This window comes from Contarinia nasturtii, unplaced genomic scaffold, assembly GCF_009176525.2.
Source record: "Contarinia nasturtii isolate CC-2019 unplaced genomic scaffold, AAFC_CNas_1.1 Cnas_scaffold_533, whole genome shotgun sequence".
In the NCBI taxonomy this organism is placed as follows: domain Eukaryota; kingdom Metazoa; phylum Arthropoda; class Insecta; order Diptera; family Cecidomyiidae; genus Contarinia; species Contarinia nasturtii.
The window spans coordinates 4,649,243-4,667,883 of NW_022197885.1; the positions used below are offsets into that span (position 1 = coordinate 4,649,243).

At 33.6% G+C, this 18,641-nt stretch overlaps 1 protein-coding gene across 3 annotated transcripts; it reads right to left on the reverse strand.

Moving 5' to 3' along the window:
* Positions 1-945: 945 nt before the first annotated feature.
* Positions 946-17,415, reverse strand: LOC116339504 (alpha-tocopherol transfer protein-like). Of its 3 annotated transcripts, none has more exons than XM_031765418.1 (6): positions 17,166-17,415; positions 2,668-2,812; positions 2,437-2,596; positions 2,109-2,364; positions 1,820-2,033; positions 1,595-1,746 (listed from the first exon to the last, which is right to left on the reverse strand). In XM_031765418.1, the coding sequence occupies exons 2-6, from the start codon at positions 2,810-2,812 to the stop codon at positions 1,595-1,597; spliced, it is 927 nt and encodes a 308-aa protein (XP_031621278.1). In that variant the 5' UTR covers positions 17,166-17,415. The 3 variants fall into 3 exon arrangements, with proteins under 3 accessions (XP_031621279.1, XP_031621278.1, XP_031621277.1); XM_031765417.1 differs by lacking the exon at positions 17,166-17,415 and adding an exon at positions 3,609-3,756; XM_031765419.1 differs by lacking the exon at positions 17,166-17,415 and having other exon boundaries at positions 946-1,746.
* Positions 17,416-18,641: the final 1,226 nt, after the last annotated feature.

An 18,641-nucleotide genomic window follows, 5' to 3' on the forward strand; every position in this document is an offset into this window, starting at 1 on the left:
AGAATTATGGAATGGATGGTTTGAAGTTTTAGGGTTTTTCAAAGACGTTGGTTATGACATTAGCAAATATCGCCCCAGAGCTTGCGGCTGAGATTAAGAATAATCCGTTTTCTGATAAATATGTAGCCACAAAGTATTCTCCACTTTAATAAGTGTAACCAATCCAACAAGAAATTCAATAAAGTATGTTATCTCCAAGTAAGATCAGAGAAAATAAAAGCATTTTTACTTCTTACGCATAGAAATTATTCGATTACTTGAACATTCAATTTAAAAAAGAAGAATATTTGACTGTTCAAGAGCACGAACTGTTCTTATTCGCTTCTGTTCTTTCGTGAATTTGGCGGACAAGTACAACGAACTCACACTGCCGAAACAATGAACTTTTTTAATTAATAAAATTGAATATGTTTGGTGAACGCTCCATAAAATTCCTGATTATAAATGTTTATTTGTCCTCAAAAGTCGCAATAAAAAAAACCATCATAATTTGATTTTCAAGAAAAAGTTCATTTATTTATTAATATCAGAAAAAAAAGAAATTTGTTTAGAAGACCTTATTTTACATTTCATTCGTACTCTGATTTAAGAGTTTCACGACAAAAAAAAATACATTCATTAGCAGCACAAATGAAGCAATGCAATTAGCATACATTCGTGACTCTTTCTATCGATACCAATATCACAATAAAGCAGGTTAACATTGTCTGTTTCATGTCAAATATACACTTAGCCCAGAGTGGAAAAATTAAAAAACAAAAATATCTAAACATGGATGCCACACCCGAGACGGGAAACCAACAATTTTGATTGCTATATAATTAGGTTAAAATGTGCAAAACTAAAGTGGTTGAATACTTTAATAGAGTGTGATGTGGTTCACGTTATTTTCAATATGGTGCAGCAGAAATTGAAAAAATCGAAAACAAGTGTAAATGTTGAGTATTTTTTTTTTAGCAAATTTTATTTTTTTTATCGATTTTTTTTTTGTTTTATTTGTGAGAGTTGTGCAAATGGTGCTAACAAATAATTAAATCACCGCTAAAAACTAAACAATTAAATATTGACATAAACAAAAGAGAAATCATAAAACAATGAAAAGAGAGAAGTCGAACGGGTTTCTTTATCTAATGGTCTCATTTTGATTGTGCCTTTTGGTATTTCATTTGTTTCTTTTTTTGGTGCGTTTTATGGTGATTGCATTGGTAAATCACTTGAAACGATAAATTACAATAAAATTCTAACAAACGGTGAGCTATTAAATTGGCGACAGATGTGCCATTTTTTATGGTATTTCTTCGTGTTGCACAGAGAAATACACTCTGTATATTATTGGAAATGGAAAAGAAGTTTAGATTTTTTTTTGGTTTAGCCAGTAGAACAGAAGACAGCATAGAGGGATAGGAGGAGATAGTGTAAGAATTAAAAACAATTTAGCCATTAAAATAAAATAAATGATAAAACTAATAAAAAATTTAAATAAAACCATGATCGCGAATGATTGAATTGCAATTGTGTTGAATTGAAACGAAAATTTAAATTTCTAATTCATTCAAAAGAATGTGTGAAGTAGTCGGCAGTGGTGATTTTGTTTCTAGTCGATGGTCAATTTACGGAAAGTTCCGTCCATGCCAAACAAATCGTCGGCAGTCTTTGGTGATCCCGGTCGCAATGCTTCGTTTGCTTTTTTATCTTCTTGCTCCTTGAACCATGGAGTGTATTCACGGAGTTTTAGGCGCCATTGTTCTGCAAACATAACATTATTAACATTTCGTTTGTTTTTTTTTTTGAATGAAATTCGATTTAGTTTAAAACGTACCAGTCAATTCTTCTACAGTACCAGCATCACCGCCGTATTCTTTTGGTAACATCTTTTGGGGCACGAATTTGTATAACGAATCCAAGGTGCTGTGGAAATGAATACGCTGACGAATCTTCTCCTTCAAGAATGGACGCACAAAGTTGATGATGGTATCAACGATCGGTGATACATTCACAATATGCACCTCCTTCAATTTAACTGGATAAGCTTCCTATTGATGATGAAAACATTCATTTAATTTAATTGCTAAATTGCTCGAATTTTTTATGGTAAAATTTTTACTTACTTGGACACAGATCAAGAACTTCTTAACCATGGCTGGTGAAACTTTTGAAAAATGTCCGGGCGTAGCAACAGATGCGTCCAAAATGTAAACATCACCGGCAACACCAACTTGTTCTTCCTTCAAACGAATATCGCCAGCCATTAAAACTAATTTCATGCAGTCATTAATGTTTGGTGTCGCCATATCTTTGCTAACACCACGCAAAACACATACACGACGACCGTTTGGAGTCAAACCTGGTAGAATTGGACCTTGCCTAAACATAATATGAAAAAAAACATCAATTTTGAATTCCATTCGAAGAACAAGTATCAAAAAAAAAACTTACACAACTTTGAAAATTTCAGTCAACTCAGGACGATCGACATCACGATTGGCAAAAAACTCTGGGACAGCATTACGCATGGTATAGTACATGTCCAACTTCTTCTTCACCTTTTCCAAACTGAATTTGCAGCCACGCAAAAATGTGCGAAGACGTGCATCGTCTTTGTTAAAATGAAATTTATCGAATTGAATTAGTGGGAATGTTGAAAAAGCAATCGGTCATTCAACTTACCCATATCTTTTGGCAAATGTGGTTGAAGTTCCAACCATTCACGAATGGCAGCCACATCCTTTTCAATGGCTTCAGGATTTTCTGGTTCACGAAGCTCTTGGCGAATGAAAACGCGCATATCGGGTGTTGGTTGAACGAGATTCATCTGAAAATGAAGCAGAAAAAACGAATTTCAATATATTTGTCCAACGGCAAAAAGTGAGTCAATCAACTTGTATTATATTTTGTTCAATGATAAAAAAAGAGACTCATAACAGTAGTTATTTTATATAATATTCAACACAAATACATTCGAGGTCAATGAGATTATGAAACAGCACTTTTACACAGCACTATGCCAATAGATGTTTTACCACTTAATTGAATTTATCGTAGTATTGAAAATTTCTACAATAAGCGTCTTTAGTCTCTGCAAAATCGATTCAAACGTCTAGAAAGATCAACGAAAACGTTTCTGAATTGAAAACAAACAAAAAATGTGGTTCTTTTTTTGTACAACCCAATTTGTGTGCAAGCACAACAAGCCAACTGCTTCTTCGACGAGAACCATTTAAATGCCAAGCTAATGCATGATTTCATAATTTCGAACGAATATTGCATCGTACGACGAGTCATGCAACGAATCATTTAATTGCATTTTATTTATCCGCAACAATCACTTAAACTTGTATCTCTTTGGCTTCATAAATGTATACAACGTTTTCTTCATTCTCGGTCAGAGCGGACTTTTAAACGTATAAATTTAGTTTTAAGCAAGGAAAAAAAACCGGAAAACTTGTTTTATTTCTCATTGAAACTATTTTATTGTGTACGATCGCCGATTTATAAAATTCCACACGAAAAAACTGGCACGAATGATTCAAACTAAACTGAAATTCTACGAAACTGAAGTGCTTAAAGCAGAGAAAAACTAAGCAAAAATAACTTCAACAAAAACTTACGTTTGATAGTTTTGATTTTTAAAAATGAACTTTAAAATTACAACAGAAACGGTCTATGATTGAAATAGCGTTTGATCGCGTTGAGTGAGAAATGTGAACGAACTATCGTTGTTAAAATCTGGTGGCGTACTGAATCCAGTTCATAAGAACTTATGCGAATGGCATGAAGATATAGTCCGCTAAAAATGCTGAGTGGTGTGAGAGATGCGATTTATTTACCAGTTTTTTTTTTTTGTTTTTGCTTTATTGTTTGCTTTAACTTTTATTTCCCCATTCCCGTATTTTACACGGTCGTTCTCCTACCACTCAGCAAACAACAAACCCATACAACTGAGTCAAGATCGATGTGCTTAACCAGTGAAGCCGATCGTACACGCACACATGTTCACTTTCACTTTTGATTCGAATGCGATCGCGCACCAAGTGAAGTGAATCGAGTTTCATGGTAGTTGTGTTATGTCTTCGAATACACTATGTTTTCAGTTTTCTGGGTCGTCGTTGGAATAACATAGATTTTTGTACATGTTGCTCTTGTCAATGCTGCTGCCATCGACAAGATATGCTTGTTGATGATTTATCAACATTAATTCGGTTTAGCTACTCTTTTTCGTGCAACAAAAGCGATTTGTGCGACGTTCGCGATCCACTCAAATCGTATGCTTGTCGTTTTATGAACAAAACACGTCAAACAAGTTACAATGCATATAGTCACAGCATTGATGCGAAAACATACAACAACAACAAAAAGACGTAAACAATTGTGGCCGAGTAGAAGAAAAAAAACCATGAAGCTATATGTGTTTTTTATCAGTGATTTTTTTCTGTACGTTGAGTAATCATAATTATGTTCGCATTACTATTGTTCGCTCATTAAAATTTTTATACACCAAATATAGAATGCATTTATGGTGGTTTTTTTCGCTTGAATAAAAAAGTGGCACAACTACTTCATGGTCTTGAAATGCAATTGAATGAAATTCATTATTTCGCAGACAAAGAAATATAATAAGCCGTTTTTTATGAGTGACTCGATTTATTTTTATTTTTGGAAATGGACTCGAAAAATTGGGAGGCACAACGGTAACGATAAAAAAATGATGAATGAAGCACAATATTCTTTGGTTTTGCATCAAACGATGGTATTTAAAATCCTATTTTAAAACATGAATTTTGTGAATATTTGTTAAAAATATTCAACGACGCAGGAAATATAATATGTTGATGATGGCACGATCTTTTTTTTTTTTTGAAAGAAAAAGGTCGTAGAAATAATATTTGCATCAAATATAGACACATTGTTGATCGAGTCAAAAGAAACACCAATGTTAAACGGAAAAGAAAATAAATCGATCGTTTGTGTAAATATGTTTTAATAACCTTTGAATATAGAGATTCAGTTTCGGTCATTCGCTCTCGACGGCACATGGATACAACGACCATGGAACAACGCGAAATTGTGCGACGATCAAATGTTTTGTTATCACACAAGTCGTGCTTCATGTTAAATACACATCATTAATTCTAACTTTATTTGTTGTACACGTTTATTTGACGATTCACAGTCTGTATTTATTCAGAAAGAGCTTAAAGTATCAAATCGTTTCAGAAATCCATGGTTTTTCTTAGAAATCATTTTGCCATGAAATCTAGCGTAAAAATTCAATTTCTTACATTTATTAAATCGGACATTTATCGGAAGTCATTATTGCGCAACTCTATTTTCAAAACCTAAAATCCTATCTGTGAACAAGAAACCTTTCATTATGATATTTGGAATCGAAAATTGGACTTTCGAACTGAAACAATGAGTCGGAATTTCTTCAAATGAACATTAATTTTTCTTAGAAAATAACCATGTTTATCATCATCGTTGTAATACATTTATTAAAGCACCTGAATTGCCTAAAGTTGGTAGTCAACAGGAAATGGTCGAAAAAGTTTCACAAATGAAATTACTCGTATTTTTTTACTCGCTTGAGTGAAATCATCGTTGTGAAGTAAAAGAATTCATCGGCTGAGACTGAAAAAATGAATGCTGAAGGTCGAATTCATGCGGCAATACTCAATATCGGCTTTTTTTTTTCTAGATAAAAGGCCTGAATAAAGTAAATGGCAAAGAGAAACTCATCAGTTTTTGCGATGTTGTAATATTTTACTGTTCTTTCTGTTGCCACACAAGCTACGTCGCTTGTAGCAGACGACCGATCGATGTACGCTTATTTGGACAGTAAACAATGGTTAAGCAAGTTCCGAAGCTCATGCGGTATAGTAAATGGTTGCTAAACATTATTTGTTTTCGTGTTTGTGTGCGTAAATTTATCGAGCAAATAGAATCTGTTTGAAACGGCAATGTGGTCGACGTTGCATTAAGGTGCATTATTCATGTAATCAGCTGTGTAATACAAAGCAATGTCGCAACGTCTTAATTTATGTTCCTAAACCGCATTTCGGTCTTAATAATTTCTTCACCGGTAAAAACTGTGGCAAAAAAAGCCCAGAGAAAAAAAACACACACACTTAATTGAAAAAAAAGCGTTGCCATTTCAATGCCATGCCCCATTTATTACGATGTGTGCGTGTGGCTGGTGTTTTGTCTTGGGCGAATTTAAAAAGTACTGTTTTAGCGGAAAAAAGGGAAAACTTTTGCAGACATGTTGAGCACGCCATAAACGAAGTGCTTAGCGGTTTTTATTTTATGATGATTAAAACATATGATGATTGCCAACAACGAAAATGTTCGTTTAGCACATTTGCCAACGTAATATCGTCGTTTAACAACAATACGGTGTTTATACACACGTCCGACGTTTAATGCCAAAAAAAACACCAAGTGAATGAGTGTATATGTGCATACCGTGTGCAATGATGTTTGCGTTTCTAAGCGTCGTGTCAGTGACACGAAATCATAAATAAATATGCATGTATATAAAACTCATCATAAATACCATTTATTCCATAATATCGAAAATAACCTCAATTCTTACCATCTATTGCTTTCGCATTGCAATTCTCATCAAAATAATTGCAATGTAAGCGTCTGCATGCAATAAAACTGTCTTGACAATATGATTCATTGTGCTCGCTCACAAAATGAGTCATAACAATCGATTGGATACAACGAAATGCAAACACCACTGTTGTATACACATAAAAGATAAACAATTCAAATTTGCACAGAGACCGACATATTATGTAACTCTATCATTTTCAATGATTATGAATTGTGATTTGATTGAAAAGTTTCATTCCTCAAAACTATTCTCTCTCTCTACCTCTCTCCTACTTTGCAATTAGAAAGTTTCACACTTTTTTGAAATTGCATGTACGTCTCACTAAAACCAACTGTCATTACTTTATTCGGTTTTGTTTGCATTCGAATTTAATCATTATTATTTTGTCTGGTTTTGCTCTAAAACTATTGCGAATCGACCATAGTGTGGCCCATTGACAGGTTTATAAACTGATGTAAACAAAACTTTTCTCCTATTTGTTTATGTGAGAGTCAATGTGTTGAATGAAACGACCCTTTTGCGGTTTGTGTTGATTTCAATTGCACTATGCTTTCGTCTGGGGATTTGGCCAATTCTCATCAGAGGGATAACTTTGAGCATCTTATAAGCCGATCAATTTTTTTGGGCTGACCGAAGCAATGGCTGAATAAAGTGTTTTCAATTTTCAACGCTTTTGTTAACAATACAAACCATATACGGCTGTATAGCGTTGCCTGCAGTTTGGTGTGCGTGCAATCTTCGGGCCGAAGTTTTAGTGGTTAAATGAAATAATATAACTGATACTTTCAAAACTGATGAAAACAATGATTTTCATCTATACCACAAAACCAATGCCACCACTTTTTCACATTGAAATCAACTGTCCGAATGAACAATGAAACGGTCGAATAGCTAAGCAGATTTGACAGATGAACAATCTTTTAGCATTTGAAGCAACAATGAAATGGCTCACAATCGCATTGCGTAGGTATTCGATGTTTTTTTTTTTTTTAAATAAAACTCAAAATGTGGGAATGAAATGAGATTTTCATTTGCTTGAGTTTTGCACATAAAAAACCTCTACATTCCATTCAGGGCTCACTTTAAATTAAGGCATGTGGTTTTATGTTTGTACAGCAAAATGTTGGTTTTATAAAGATAGAAAATTGTGTGTGCTTTGTTCTATTAAAACGGCACATGGAAAGAAGCATGCACAACATCCGAAATGTTAAAATGCTAATTTGGTATGGAATGAAAATAAAATCGGGTTAAAATTTCAATTAAAATTGGTTAAAGCGAATTACGGATGCTTATGCAAAAAGATTTTTTGGTCGAGAAAAATAAACAGATTTTCTCTATAATCCTTTATCCCGGGCCATATTTTCCTCATTAGTGCAATGTCTTCTGTTCTATTTCATTCCTTTTTCATATGCCAATTCGAAAAGTTTGTAGTATGTTTTCATTGCTGTGCGTTACCATTTCTTTTTTGCCATTGTACCGTTTTTTTTTTTCTTCTCTTCAATCCACATAGTTGAGTTGCACAAATTAAACTTGCGGATGAAACCACTTTGGAAATTCTTTCTCTGTGTGTTTTTCACTTCAACCATGAGAAATGTGTTTCGAGCAAAGCAAAATTGAAAGTCTCGTTTGATTTAATTAGGTGCTTTTCTTCACCAAAATGCACACGTGTTGCTTGACTATCAACGGCAGATCCATGGCATGGCTTTGTTTTCCGCGGGGAATACAACTTTCAGTGTCGGATAAGCTTGGTCTGGATGCGATTAAGCGATTCGGCTACATTTTCCTTTTGCACAACGTGGAAATGTAATACTTTGTATAGTTCGTCACATGACACATATTCCCATTTATTAAATGTATTTTTTTTTTGTAAACGAATTTAAAAGTTGATAGCAAAAATGCATGACGTTGATGAGATTAATTGCAATGGTTTCATTGATGGGCACATTATTTCTATGTAATGCGTACCGAATTACAAATGCACGTTTTCGATTAAAATGTAGTCATTTCTAGTATATGTACATGGTTTAATTGTTGGCTGTCGTTCAAAGTGACAAACTAGAAACTTTGTACATTAATTCCGATAAATTTTCTAATCGCTTTAATTGGAAACTTCAACGCCCCATTACACACACCTGAACGAAACGAATTCAAGTTGAAAACTTTTCATCACATATTCAAAACTATTATAAGGTGAATAATGCGCCCCGTAATAGTAAAATAGAGAGAAATACTGCCGTTTCATTTCACATCTGCCAATTTTTCAGCTTTCAATTGTTTATTGTTCACTTTTTTTTATCAAACGATAATTCCAGCGTTCGTATTTCCTTATAACCGTGAGACAGCTGAAAAGAATTTTCAGTTTTAAATAACATGCTACTCAAACACAATGCGCAAATGTTGAGCAGGGAATCAATTTCTTTTGCATGTAAACAATGTATTCAATTTCAAGTAATTGTGATAATTACACGTTTTCAACGATAATTGATAGGTATATAATGTGAAATAACACATTTAATTCGGTTGACTACGACCTCTCAGCGCCACAATTTTTGCAATGTGCACAAAACATCTAATCAATTTCATAATATTGAAACTTCTCTGAAAACATTCCAATCTCTGTTATTTGACTAAATATATATGAACGCAATATGTAAACAAAGCGACGCAAACCGTTTGCTATGTGAAAATCACAAACAAAAGTCATAAACATGGAATTTATCTCGAACTACAATAGCTTGATACAATCAAAATGCGAGAAATATGGAATATGAATTCAACATTTGCAATTAATTGTGAAATAGTTGAAATGCTATTTGCGGAGCGCATCCTCAATTTATTTATATAATATACATTTAGATGTGTATGTGCATTTTGTGATGAAATCTTCGACCATTTATTAAAAATCAATATTTGAATTGAACTGTGTTAGCATACTGCGCAAATCATAATTTGTTATTCGATATTATTTTTCGTGCAATGGGAAATAGACAGCAAATCGATTTTTGAAAACTCTTGCAATAGACGATATTGGAATCGAAGCGAATATGGAAAATCAACAAATAAATAGTTTTGAATGCTTTTATCAGACAGAGATTGAACGATGTCATTCACATGGCTTGTGTATTATGCAATGAGTATGCGTGAATCGAACAAATACTCATCATTTTGAAGGAACGATTTCGATTGAAGTTTCAATGAGAATTTTCAATAGCATCAATTGGAAATTGATGGATTCCAACATGAATTCACACCATTTATTAAATAATCACAAAACAGCAGCATACATTATTCGCTCCAGGCTACTTGGCAATTTTATGCAAAATTAAATTCCGAGCACACTGATTATAATCGATTTCAACAATATCTGATTTGATCAGCCATGATTTAATGCTTACTTTATAAGGATATACGAGCACCAGAGATGGAGAGATAAAAATAATGAGAGAGAGAGAGTGACATGGAGAAAATAGCAATATAAACGTTCAACTTGTGTTCGATATGCTCATTAAATAGTATTAAATTAAATGAAGACAAAGAGCTTGATGAGATGTGTGTGTGGAAAGTAAATCAGCTTGAGGTTACCAATGCTATGTTAAATATACATAAAAACGGAAAACAACTACAAACAATAAATGACAAGGACATCCAAACCGCCAACAAACTGACAATGAATGCCAATAAATTATAACATGAAAATGGCTCGATGTGTGCGACGAAAATTATATCGTAAGAAAAGATAGCGTAAACTTTATTTGACGTATCCATTTCAATGTCTGGGTAACGATGACAACGACACAGTCAACCAAATTGACTATCGTACATACGCGCACCGGGAGCATTTTGGTGAAAATGACACATAAACATTTACAGAACATGCTAGAGGATGCTGGGAAGCAACAGAAATCAATCGATTTGCTCGTTAATGTGAAAACGTATGACTTAATGTTGGGGGAAATGTGTTCTCATCATTTTGATATCATGATGCGTGCGTCTTCTTACACAAAACTGATACTGCTGCTTCTGTTTCTATTCATTAGAATCTGTTGCTCCTTAACAATCTCAAACGAGGAAGATGTAATTTAATTTAAAAAAATTCCAATTACATCAATTTCAAAGCAAACAATTGGATCCAAAGCTTACCAAACGATATTGAAAATGCTTCGTACGTTTCACACTCTGATTTTAACATCTTTGTATTTTCTCAATGCTCTCGCCGGGATGTGAATGTAGGTCACACGTACGTTTCGCAGGATCTTTTATGTTTGGAGGGATAAAAATTTGTGTTCATAAATAAGTATACGCCATGGAAAACTGACACCAAAACATTGTACTTAAACGTGCTGCTACGTCGCAAGCAATATTCCTTTAATACGATAAACGTTTTTCACGTTTAATAATTTTCAATATTCGAGGTGTTTGGCGAACACTTATGCCAAATTGGATCCCGTCGCTTGATGACTGAATCAAGTGCATTTTAAATGAGTGTCTATTTTTGGAAAAATCAAGGGAAAAATATATCGAAAACTGTTGATGAAAATGACGTAATGACGTTGATGGCAAACAATGCATTTCATTGGCAGCAACTAGATTGAATACCACCACAGTGGAATATTCAATGCGGTTTGAATTCCATTTGGCTTATTTTTGGAAAGTGACTCAATGGACAAACCAATTTTTTGCAGGCACGCTTCTGCTCTTTTTTTCGCACGCCAATCAGCCTTCGTTTCTCATGAAAATGATGTCAACCACTATTTTATTTGCAGGCATTACAGATAATCTCAAATATTTTGGAATTATTGTCCACTCCAAATGGTCACATGATTTAAATAGTCATGCATGAAATGGCACATATATTAAAATGAAGCTATTAAATGAATAAAAAAACACTATTTCAAACGAGTTCATTACATAAATGACATTAACACATCGGATGGCAACGAATCAAATCTGGCAATTTTGCTAAATTCCGGCCAGAATATGAATTATTCTCGTGAAATGGCTCGATTGTGTACAAAAATAAATGACATAATATGGTTAGCTAGCTGCAGGCTTTTAAATAGTTCACCAAAATTGATTATGTTTTTCACATTTCAAACAATCACTCTTTTTAATTAATCCATTCGCAGAATTATTCGTCAAAGTCAAATTGGCTTATTGTGCGATGTTTTCATTGCGCTCCAAGCATATTTTATTTCCATTTAAAAAAACAGTGAAACGATTTTCATATTTCCAATAGATTCAAGTAATTCGATTGAACACGTATTGATTTGTATCGTACGCCAAATTTTTGCAAACATCGTTCTGTTTGTTTTATTTTTTTGAAAAACGCAATCTTTTGAGTCAAATAGTAAAAAGTCGCTGAATGCAACGATTCATTCCATTTAAGGTAATTTAATTTCAATCGCGTCGCCATTTTCGATTTATCGTCAAAAATAGACCACCGGGAAAAAAATAAATGAAAATATGATTTTTATGTGTCGCAAAAACAAAGCCAATACAAAATAAATACGTCGTGAAAAAAGGAAATATATTGCAATAAAACATATACTGCTAATGGGATCTAAAATTAGCTGAACAAAAATAAATATTAACAAGTTTTGTTTGGCATTTATGGTCGGAGAGTGCATTTATGTAATTGACAAAAGTCACTGAAGGTTTTGGGTACGGAAAAACTTGAAATCGCTGAAACTGGTCAGTTTTAAATTTCAGTTCGACATGGACTGCTATACGGTACGTCCGGCGAACTTAATGGAGTCAAGTGTACTGTGAATATGCTGGTACTCTCACTCTATGGAAATACGAGAACGGTTATTACCATGGGGACAATGCTTTTGAAAACCACACAGAGACCTATCCAAAGTGCAACAATGATGTTCTGATATATGCGGATATTCTGGCTGAATATAAGTCTGGTTTGAGGTTTCGTCTTCAGACGATTAAATTTTTGTTTACTCAGTGGTTCACATAATAATTTCATTCGTGTTCTACTATCCTATGTAATCAATGTGATATAAGAAGAAAAAGAATGGGATTAATCACGACTTTTTGCATAGGTTGAACTCATTGTAACGTTACTGTTACGTCAACATATTTCCGGAACATTTGATACTATTTTACTGTAGCAATTTTTGATGCTCTACTTTGGCATTGTAACGTGAATATTTGATTTCTCGCCACTAGAATTCGATAGCTTCGAAACAATTTTTGCAAAAATCATCATTTCGATGAACAATTGAACGCCATTGAAGCGGATCAGTGAAGTAGTTTTGCAATTTATGCGTTGAAATTCACGGAAAATTGCTGAAATTGTTTTCCCCGAAAACACATTGAGCTAAAATTCTCAACTGTGGAAAATTCATTATACGGAAATTGTTCGGGAAGCAAAACTATTTCTGATGCTTACTTTGGCATGGAACTCTATATGCATGTGTGCAGTTTTTGGGGCGCTGACTTCCCTTGTCCATTGCATGACAGTAGTTAATAATTAAAACACTTCTCAAAAAAAGTGTTTCCATTTTGAATTTAATTAAATTTTTATCTATGGAACGCACTGTTTTACATACATATACTCTTTTCATGCGGATTTAATACATCATATTGCAATTTAATGTTGCACATTACCAAAATGTGGTGAGATACCAAGTTTTATTCTTTTTTGTTTCTGTGAAAGTGTTTCTTTGTCTATTTGACAATAAAATCAGAACATTTACAGGTAAAAATGCATTTGAAAATGATTCGAGTCGATTTGAGTATGCAAAAATGTTCTTAGTTGTGGTTTGACAAGTGAAGAACTTTATATGGATCCAACGAATAAATGATTTTGAATGAATATTTCATCTCAATTAAACGTTAATAATTCTCTTTTTTCATTTTTGTTCAGCATGTTATCGGTAGATTTTTAATTTTAACTTTGAATGATGTCGTTTTCGTTATAATAAACCTGATGAGTTTCAATGAAAAACAAAATATCATACATTATATTTGGGTTATGGTTTTTCTTGTCATGTAGATGCTGGTATATAATTGAAAACTATAATATTGCAATAAAAAATTGAGTTTTCATAAAAATGCCGAAGCAGATAGTGAATTTGAATTTAATTAAATTTTCATTTGCCAAACGACCTGTTTTACACGCGTTCATATTCCTTTCATGCATCAGATTTAATGCACCATATTGTAATTTATGAAACTGAACTGAATGCAAACACCACAAAATCGCATAAGATAGTGTTTTTTATCATGTACTACAGAAAACGGCATTCACTCAAAAATGAAAGAGAGTGAGAGAGTGCGCGAATGTGAATGTGCTTAAATTTTTCTCATAAAAAGATGAACATGCTCTCTTGATCATAATCTGATTTGTAATCATTTTGTAAAATTAGTTTCAGCATTTAATAAACATCACCTAACTTTTACAACAAATTGCGTTGAGTTTGCGTCATTCGGTTTTGACGATGTGTATTGCACCAGCATGATGAAGTCAAATCATAATTTGTCAATATTCATGTAGACAGACGTGGATGGAAAATATTCTACTAAACCAATTTCATCAGAATCTTCGTTTTTCATGTCGATAAAGTTTTTTAATTGGATCATCGTGTTGTGCAACAAAATGATGTAACACGGAACAAAAATTTCTTCCTTTCACAGAATTTTATAAAATTCTCGATGCAGAATAATTTCATTCAGAAACGAACGCAAAAAATATATAACGAACGGAATGTAATGGATTAAGTTAATTATTTTAAAGTCGGTTAGCGAAAGAAAAAATCGCAGATAAAAGCAGGACAACATTTTAACGATGTGCATCACATACGCCACAATATATGAACTAATCGGAATTAATTAAAAATTTGTGTTGCATTTCCCATCGAAATACAACGAAACAGTCGATTTAGGCGTATATAATCAATAGCAAGTTTTGGAATATAGTATCTATGGTGTTGCAGTTGGATCATGTTGTTTTTTAATTGTTTTTCTCCATTTCTGCATCTCTCTCACTCTCTCTTTCTCTTTCAAAATTCAACAATAACTGATTTGAATGGTTTGATATTACATTTATGCACAAATAAACTGCGTCAATCCGACCGAGGTCCGACCGCCGACCGACCGCCGATCCGATCCGAACCGAAAATACTCGGAGTTCGGTCGGCGTCGGAACGAGTTTTCCATCGGATTTTTTTTCGGAATTCTGTTTTCGGATATTGATCGGATGCTCACAAAATTAAAACCAATATTTTTTTTAAATTGAATTAATTTTTCTTTTGTACCCATTTTTATTAATCGTCAATTTATCTCATTCATTCGTTTTTAAAAATTTAGATCATTTTAAATTTCTATTCAAAAATAACAATTGTTCGATGTGCGCTGTATTAACCATTTGGTAAATATAAAAAAAAATTATTTTCATTAAATTTTTCCGAACTCCGAGCACCGACCACGACCGACCACCGATCCGATCCGATCCGAGATATTCGGAGATCGGTCGGCCTCGGATTGAATATCCTCGGCGTCGGATCGGCGTCGGAATCGAAAAATGGCCGCCGTTGAGAACGCTGGTATATACTGCAAAGGAATTTCGAATAAAAATTAAAATAAAAAATCTACCATCACAGCTGAAAAAAATCACTTTTAGCTGGTGTGTCCATCCATAAAATGTCCCTCTTGTGGCACGAAAGCCATTAAATGTGGGATATGGGAAACGATAAAATGAAAAAAACACCGATAAAACTTTATAAAAGAGACGGAAAAAATATGTGTGTGTAACCACAGAGACTTTTGTCATCGAATATAAACGGGTTTAACAGCTCCAGCAGCGGTTCATGTGCGTTCATTTACGAGCTTTATTTCTTTCGTCCGATAAATATAAAAGCACTGCAACACGTATATATATTGAGCTGTCACATCGAAATGCTAAAATACTAAAAAAAAGTATTCTACAACAGAGAGAAAAACGAAAAGAAGCAAGTTATTCCCAGAAACTTCATTGGCTTATGTTGCTTGTGCTTACCGTAGCACCGATTTGGTGAACTCTGCAAAATGTGATTTGAATGCTTTATCTCAAAATGTAAATGCAAAACCAAATGAACCGTAAAACAATTTCGGCGCGTTTGAGTGTGCATTAATTTGATATTATTAATTCAAATGGTAAATGAGTTACTTTCATTCAGCGTATACAGTCAGGCGTGATCAGGTAACAAAATCATTGTAATACGTATATATCAATTTAACGGCATAATAACTCATGCATTGGTTGAAATTGAATAAAATGGTTGTCAGGTGAAAGGGATGGATACCTTTCCATTGACGCTTAATCAATCAAGTACAATGATGATTGTATCGGAATCTGTGAAATGTCTATTCATTCATGATAATTTAAGCAAAATTGTCACATGAGAACAAGCGATTTTCGGTGCGTTTGCAATCAACAACGGTTAAGGTCAATATTCATGAATGTTTAATCATGTAAACACGACATGGAGATAGAGCACATAAATTATACCCCTCTGTTCAAATAAAAAAGAGACTTTTCGGTTATTTGCATTTGTTTTTCGCAACAGTTTTTTTTTTTTAAATTATATTTGTAAAAGTTCAATGACGTGTTGCTGCTTGAAATCTTTGATCTTTCATAATCATTTTGCACGCTTATTCTATCTATATTGTGCCAATGTGATTGATTTGATATACTTTCCTTTCGAATTTTTGGCAAAATCATGGTTAATCTTTAATCTTAGGTGGTCAATCAACTTTGAACGGAAGTATTTTTGATTCATTCGCTCACGTTTATCGAATATTAAAAAAACGGACTTTTTTTTTAAATCGCGAATCTATCGATTTGGTCATTGATATCTTTCAGAAACAGCATAAACAATGAATGATAGTAGTCATGCCATGTTAATCTTCATAGTAACTTTGAACTGGTTGAGAAGTAAACGACAGAATTTTCATATTATCATAACCAGTTTGGAGAATCTCATCACATTATCCACCATTTAGACATTATTTTATCACATCTTGTATCCATGCAAAACCATGAGCTAACCACACTCATAATTTATCTAATAATTATAATTATGATTACTACAATTTACGTTCTCTTCAAATGAGTGGATTTTTATTTCGTAATTACTAAAATTACAACCTTGTTTGTCAGAACGAAAGTTGACAGATACCTGAGAAGCAAGACAAGAAAATATCCGATTTAACCTCAAAAACCCGAGTCAGATTCTTATCGGCAGAAATGATTCAGAGATTCAACGTAATAATTGCCATAAAGTATGTAAACAAAACAAATGAAATGCGTCAAAAAATTGTTTGTTTGTTTGCGACTAAAATTAGACGTTTATGTAGAATGACTAAATTATGAGACAGAGTTTTCGTACGACCACTCCTTGTGAATAAAAATAGTCATGCGGAAACAAAAGAATTTATTATGCGATGTGTAATTTGCACTTTTGGGTAACTTTCCATGTTTTTCTGGTTAATTTTACTTTGTTTTGAATTATTTGAAAGATAGCAAAATCTGATTCAGATCGTTGTTTCTCACCTTTTTATTAATGTTTTTGAATAACTAAAAAATCGAAATAAAACAATTGAATTATAGTATTTTTTGTCGATTGCACTAAAGCCGGTCGCGTTTAAAACGATCGTACACGAGTAGATTGAGATCTTTGATTTGAATAGCAAAAAAGAAATCACTCAGAATTCTAATTGATTTTATGAAAACGAAAAATCAAAAACTAAACTGAACACTGAACACAAACGAAGAACTGGTTCTGAGCAGCACCGAAAGACTGATGGTCATTCAGCAAAGTCGTAAAACTTTATATACATTGCGGCTGGACTAACGCGAACGCACACAGATCAGTTTTCATTCAAACCCCCATCAACAAGTTCAATTGTATTCTCTCGTGTGTGTGTGTGTGCGTGCGTATGTGTGTTTGTTTTGAATACATGTGATCAGCTTTTATTTTGTCTAACCGTGTAAATGCCTGAAGTAAGCTTCTTTGCTATGCATCTCAATTTGTTACAGCCCCGCCACACCGTCTCTCGTTTGCTACATGTGTACGGCTACCTCGTTCGTCTCTCTCTCTCTCTCTCTCTGCCGCTCTCAATTCAAAGTGATGTTTTTGCACGGCAAATTTTTTTTGTTGTTCATTTGGTTGTAAAAATTTCGACATGCTATATTTCAGGTCAATCAAATTGTCGAATTTGTATTGTTGCAATATTTTACAACTGGAACATACAACGCGATTTAATGGCTAAATATTATTTTCGGATTACCGCATTACAGTTTTTTACCCGATTCGTATGTCGGTCTGCCTCCATCCAATTCATATTTGGCTAAATTGTAAAACATGTTCAATGATCGATTCGCACACGCACGTTTCTTTTTACGTCCATAGACATACATAGTGGTAAACGGTTGTTTTTGTGAAACGTTTAAAATTTCTTTTTCGATTTTTCTTTTCGATCGCAACGAAACCAAATAGCATATGGTTTTACAAAATTGTAAGTCTATTTTTTTTCCGCACGATATTCGCAAAAGCGGCCAGACGGTAGCGGCAAATTAAATGGCATAACCTAGAAAATGTAATCGGTTTTGCCTCATTAACTGGCTCATCCATTCTTTTTTTCATTCAATCTCACAATAAAATATATGCAATATAATTTTCACGCCGTTTTTCATTTCCAATTTCAATGTCTGCCGCTTATAATAATAATTTTCAAATAACATTGTTGCAATGAAGCGAAAAATATTCGATAAAATATTCATTGCATCATTTAATTACGATGAATTGAATTGACGGCGATGACTCATTCGATGCACCGTTTTTGTCTGCATGTTCACTTACGTTGAAGTGTATGTATTTTATTATTACGACAATACTTTCGAGACAATTTTGATTGTTGTGATTTTGCGACCATGTCATTCGATCCTAGACAACCATTCTGTATCTTTTGCTCCCTCTCTCTCTCTCTCTCTCTCTCTCTCTCTCTCTCTCTCTCTCTCTCTCTCTCT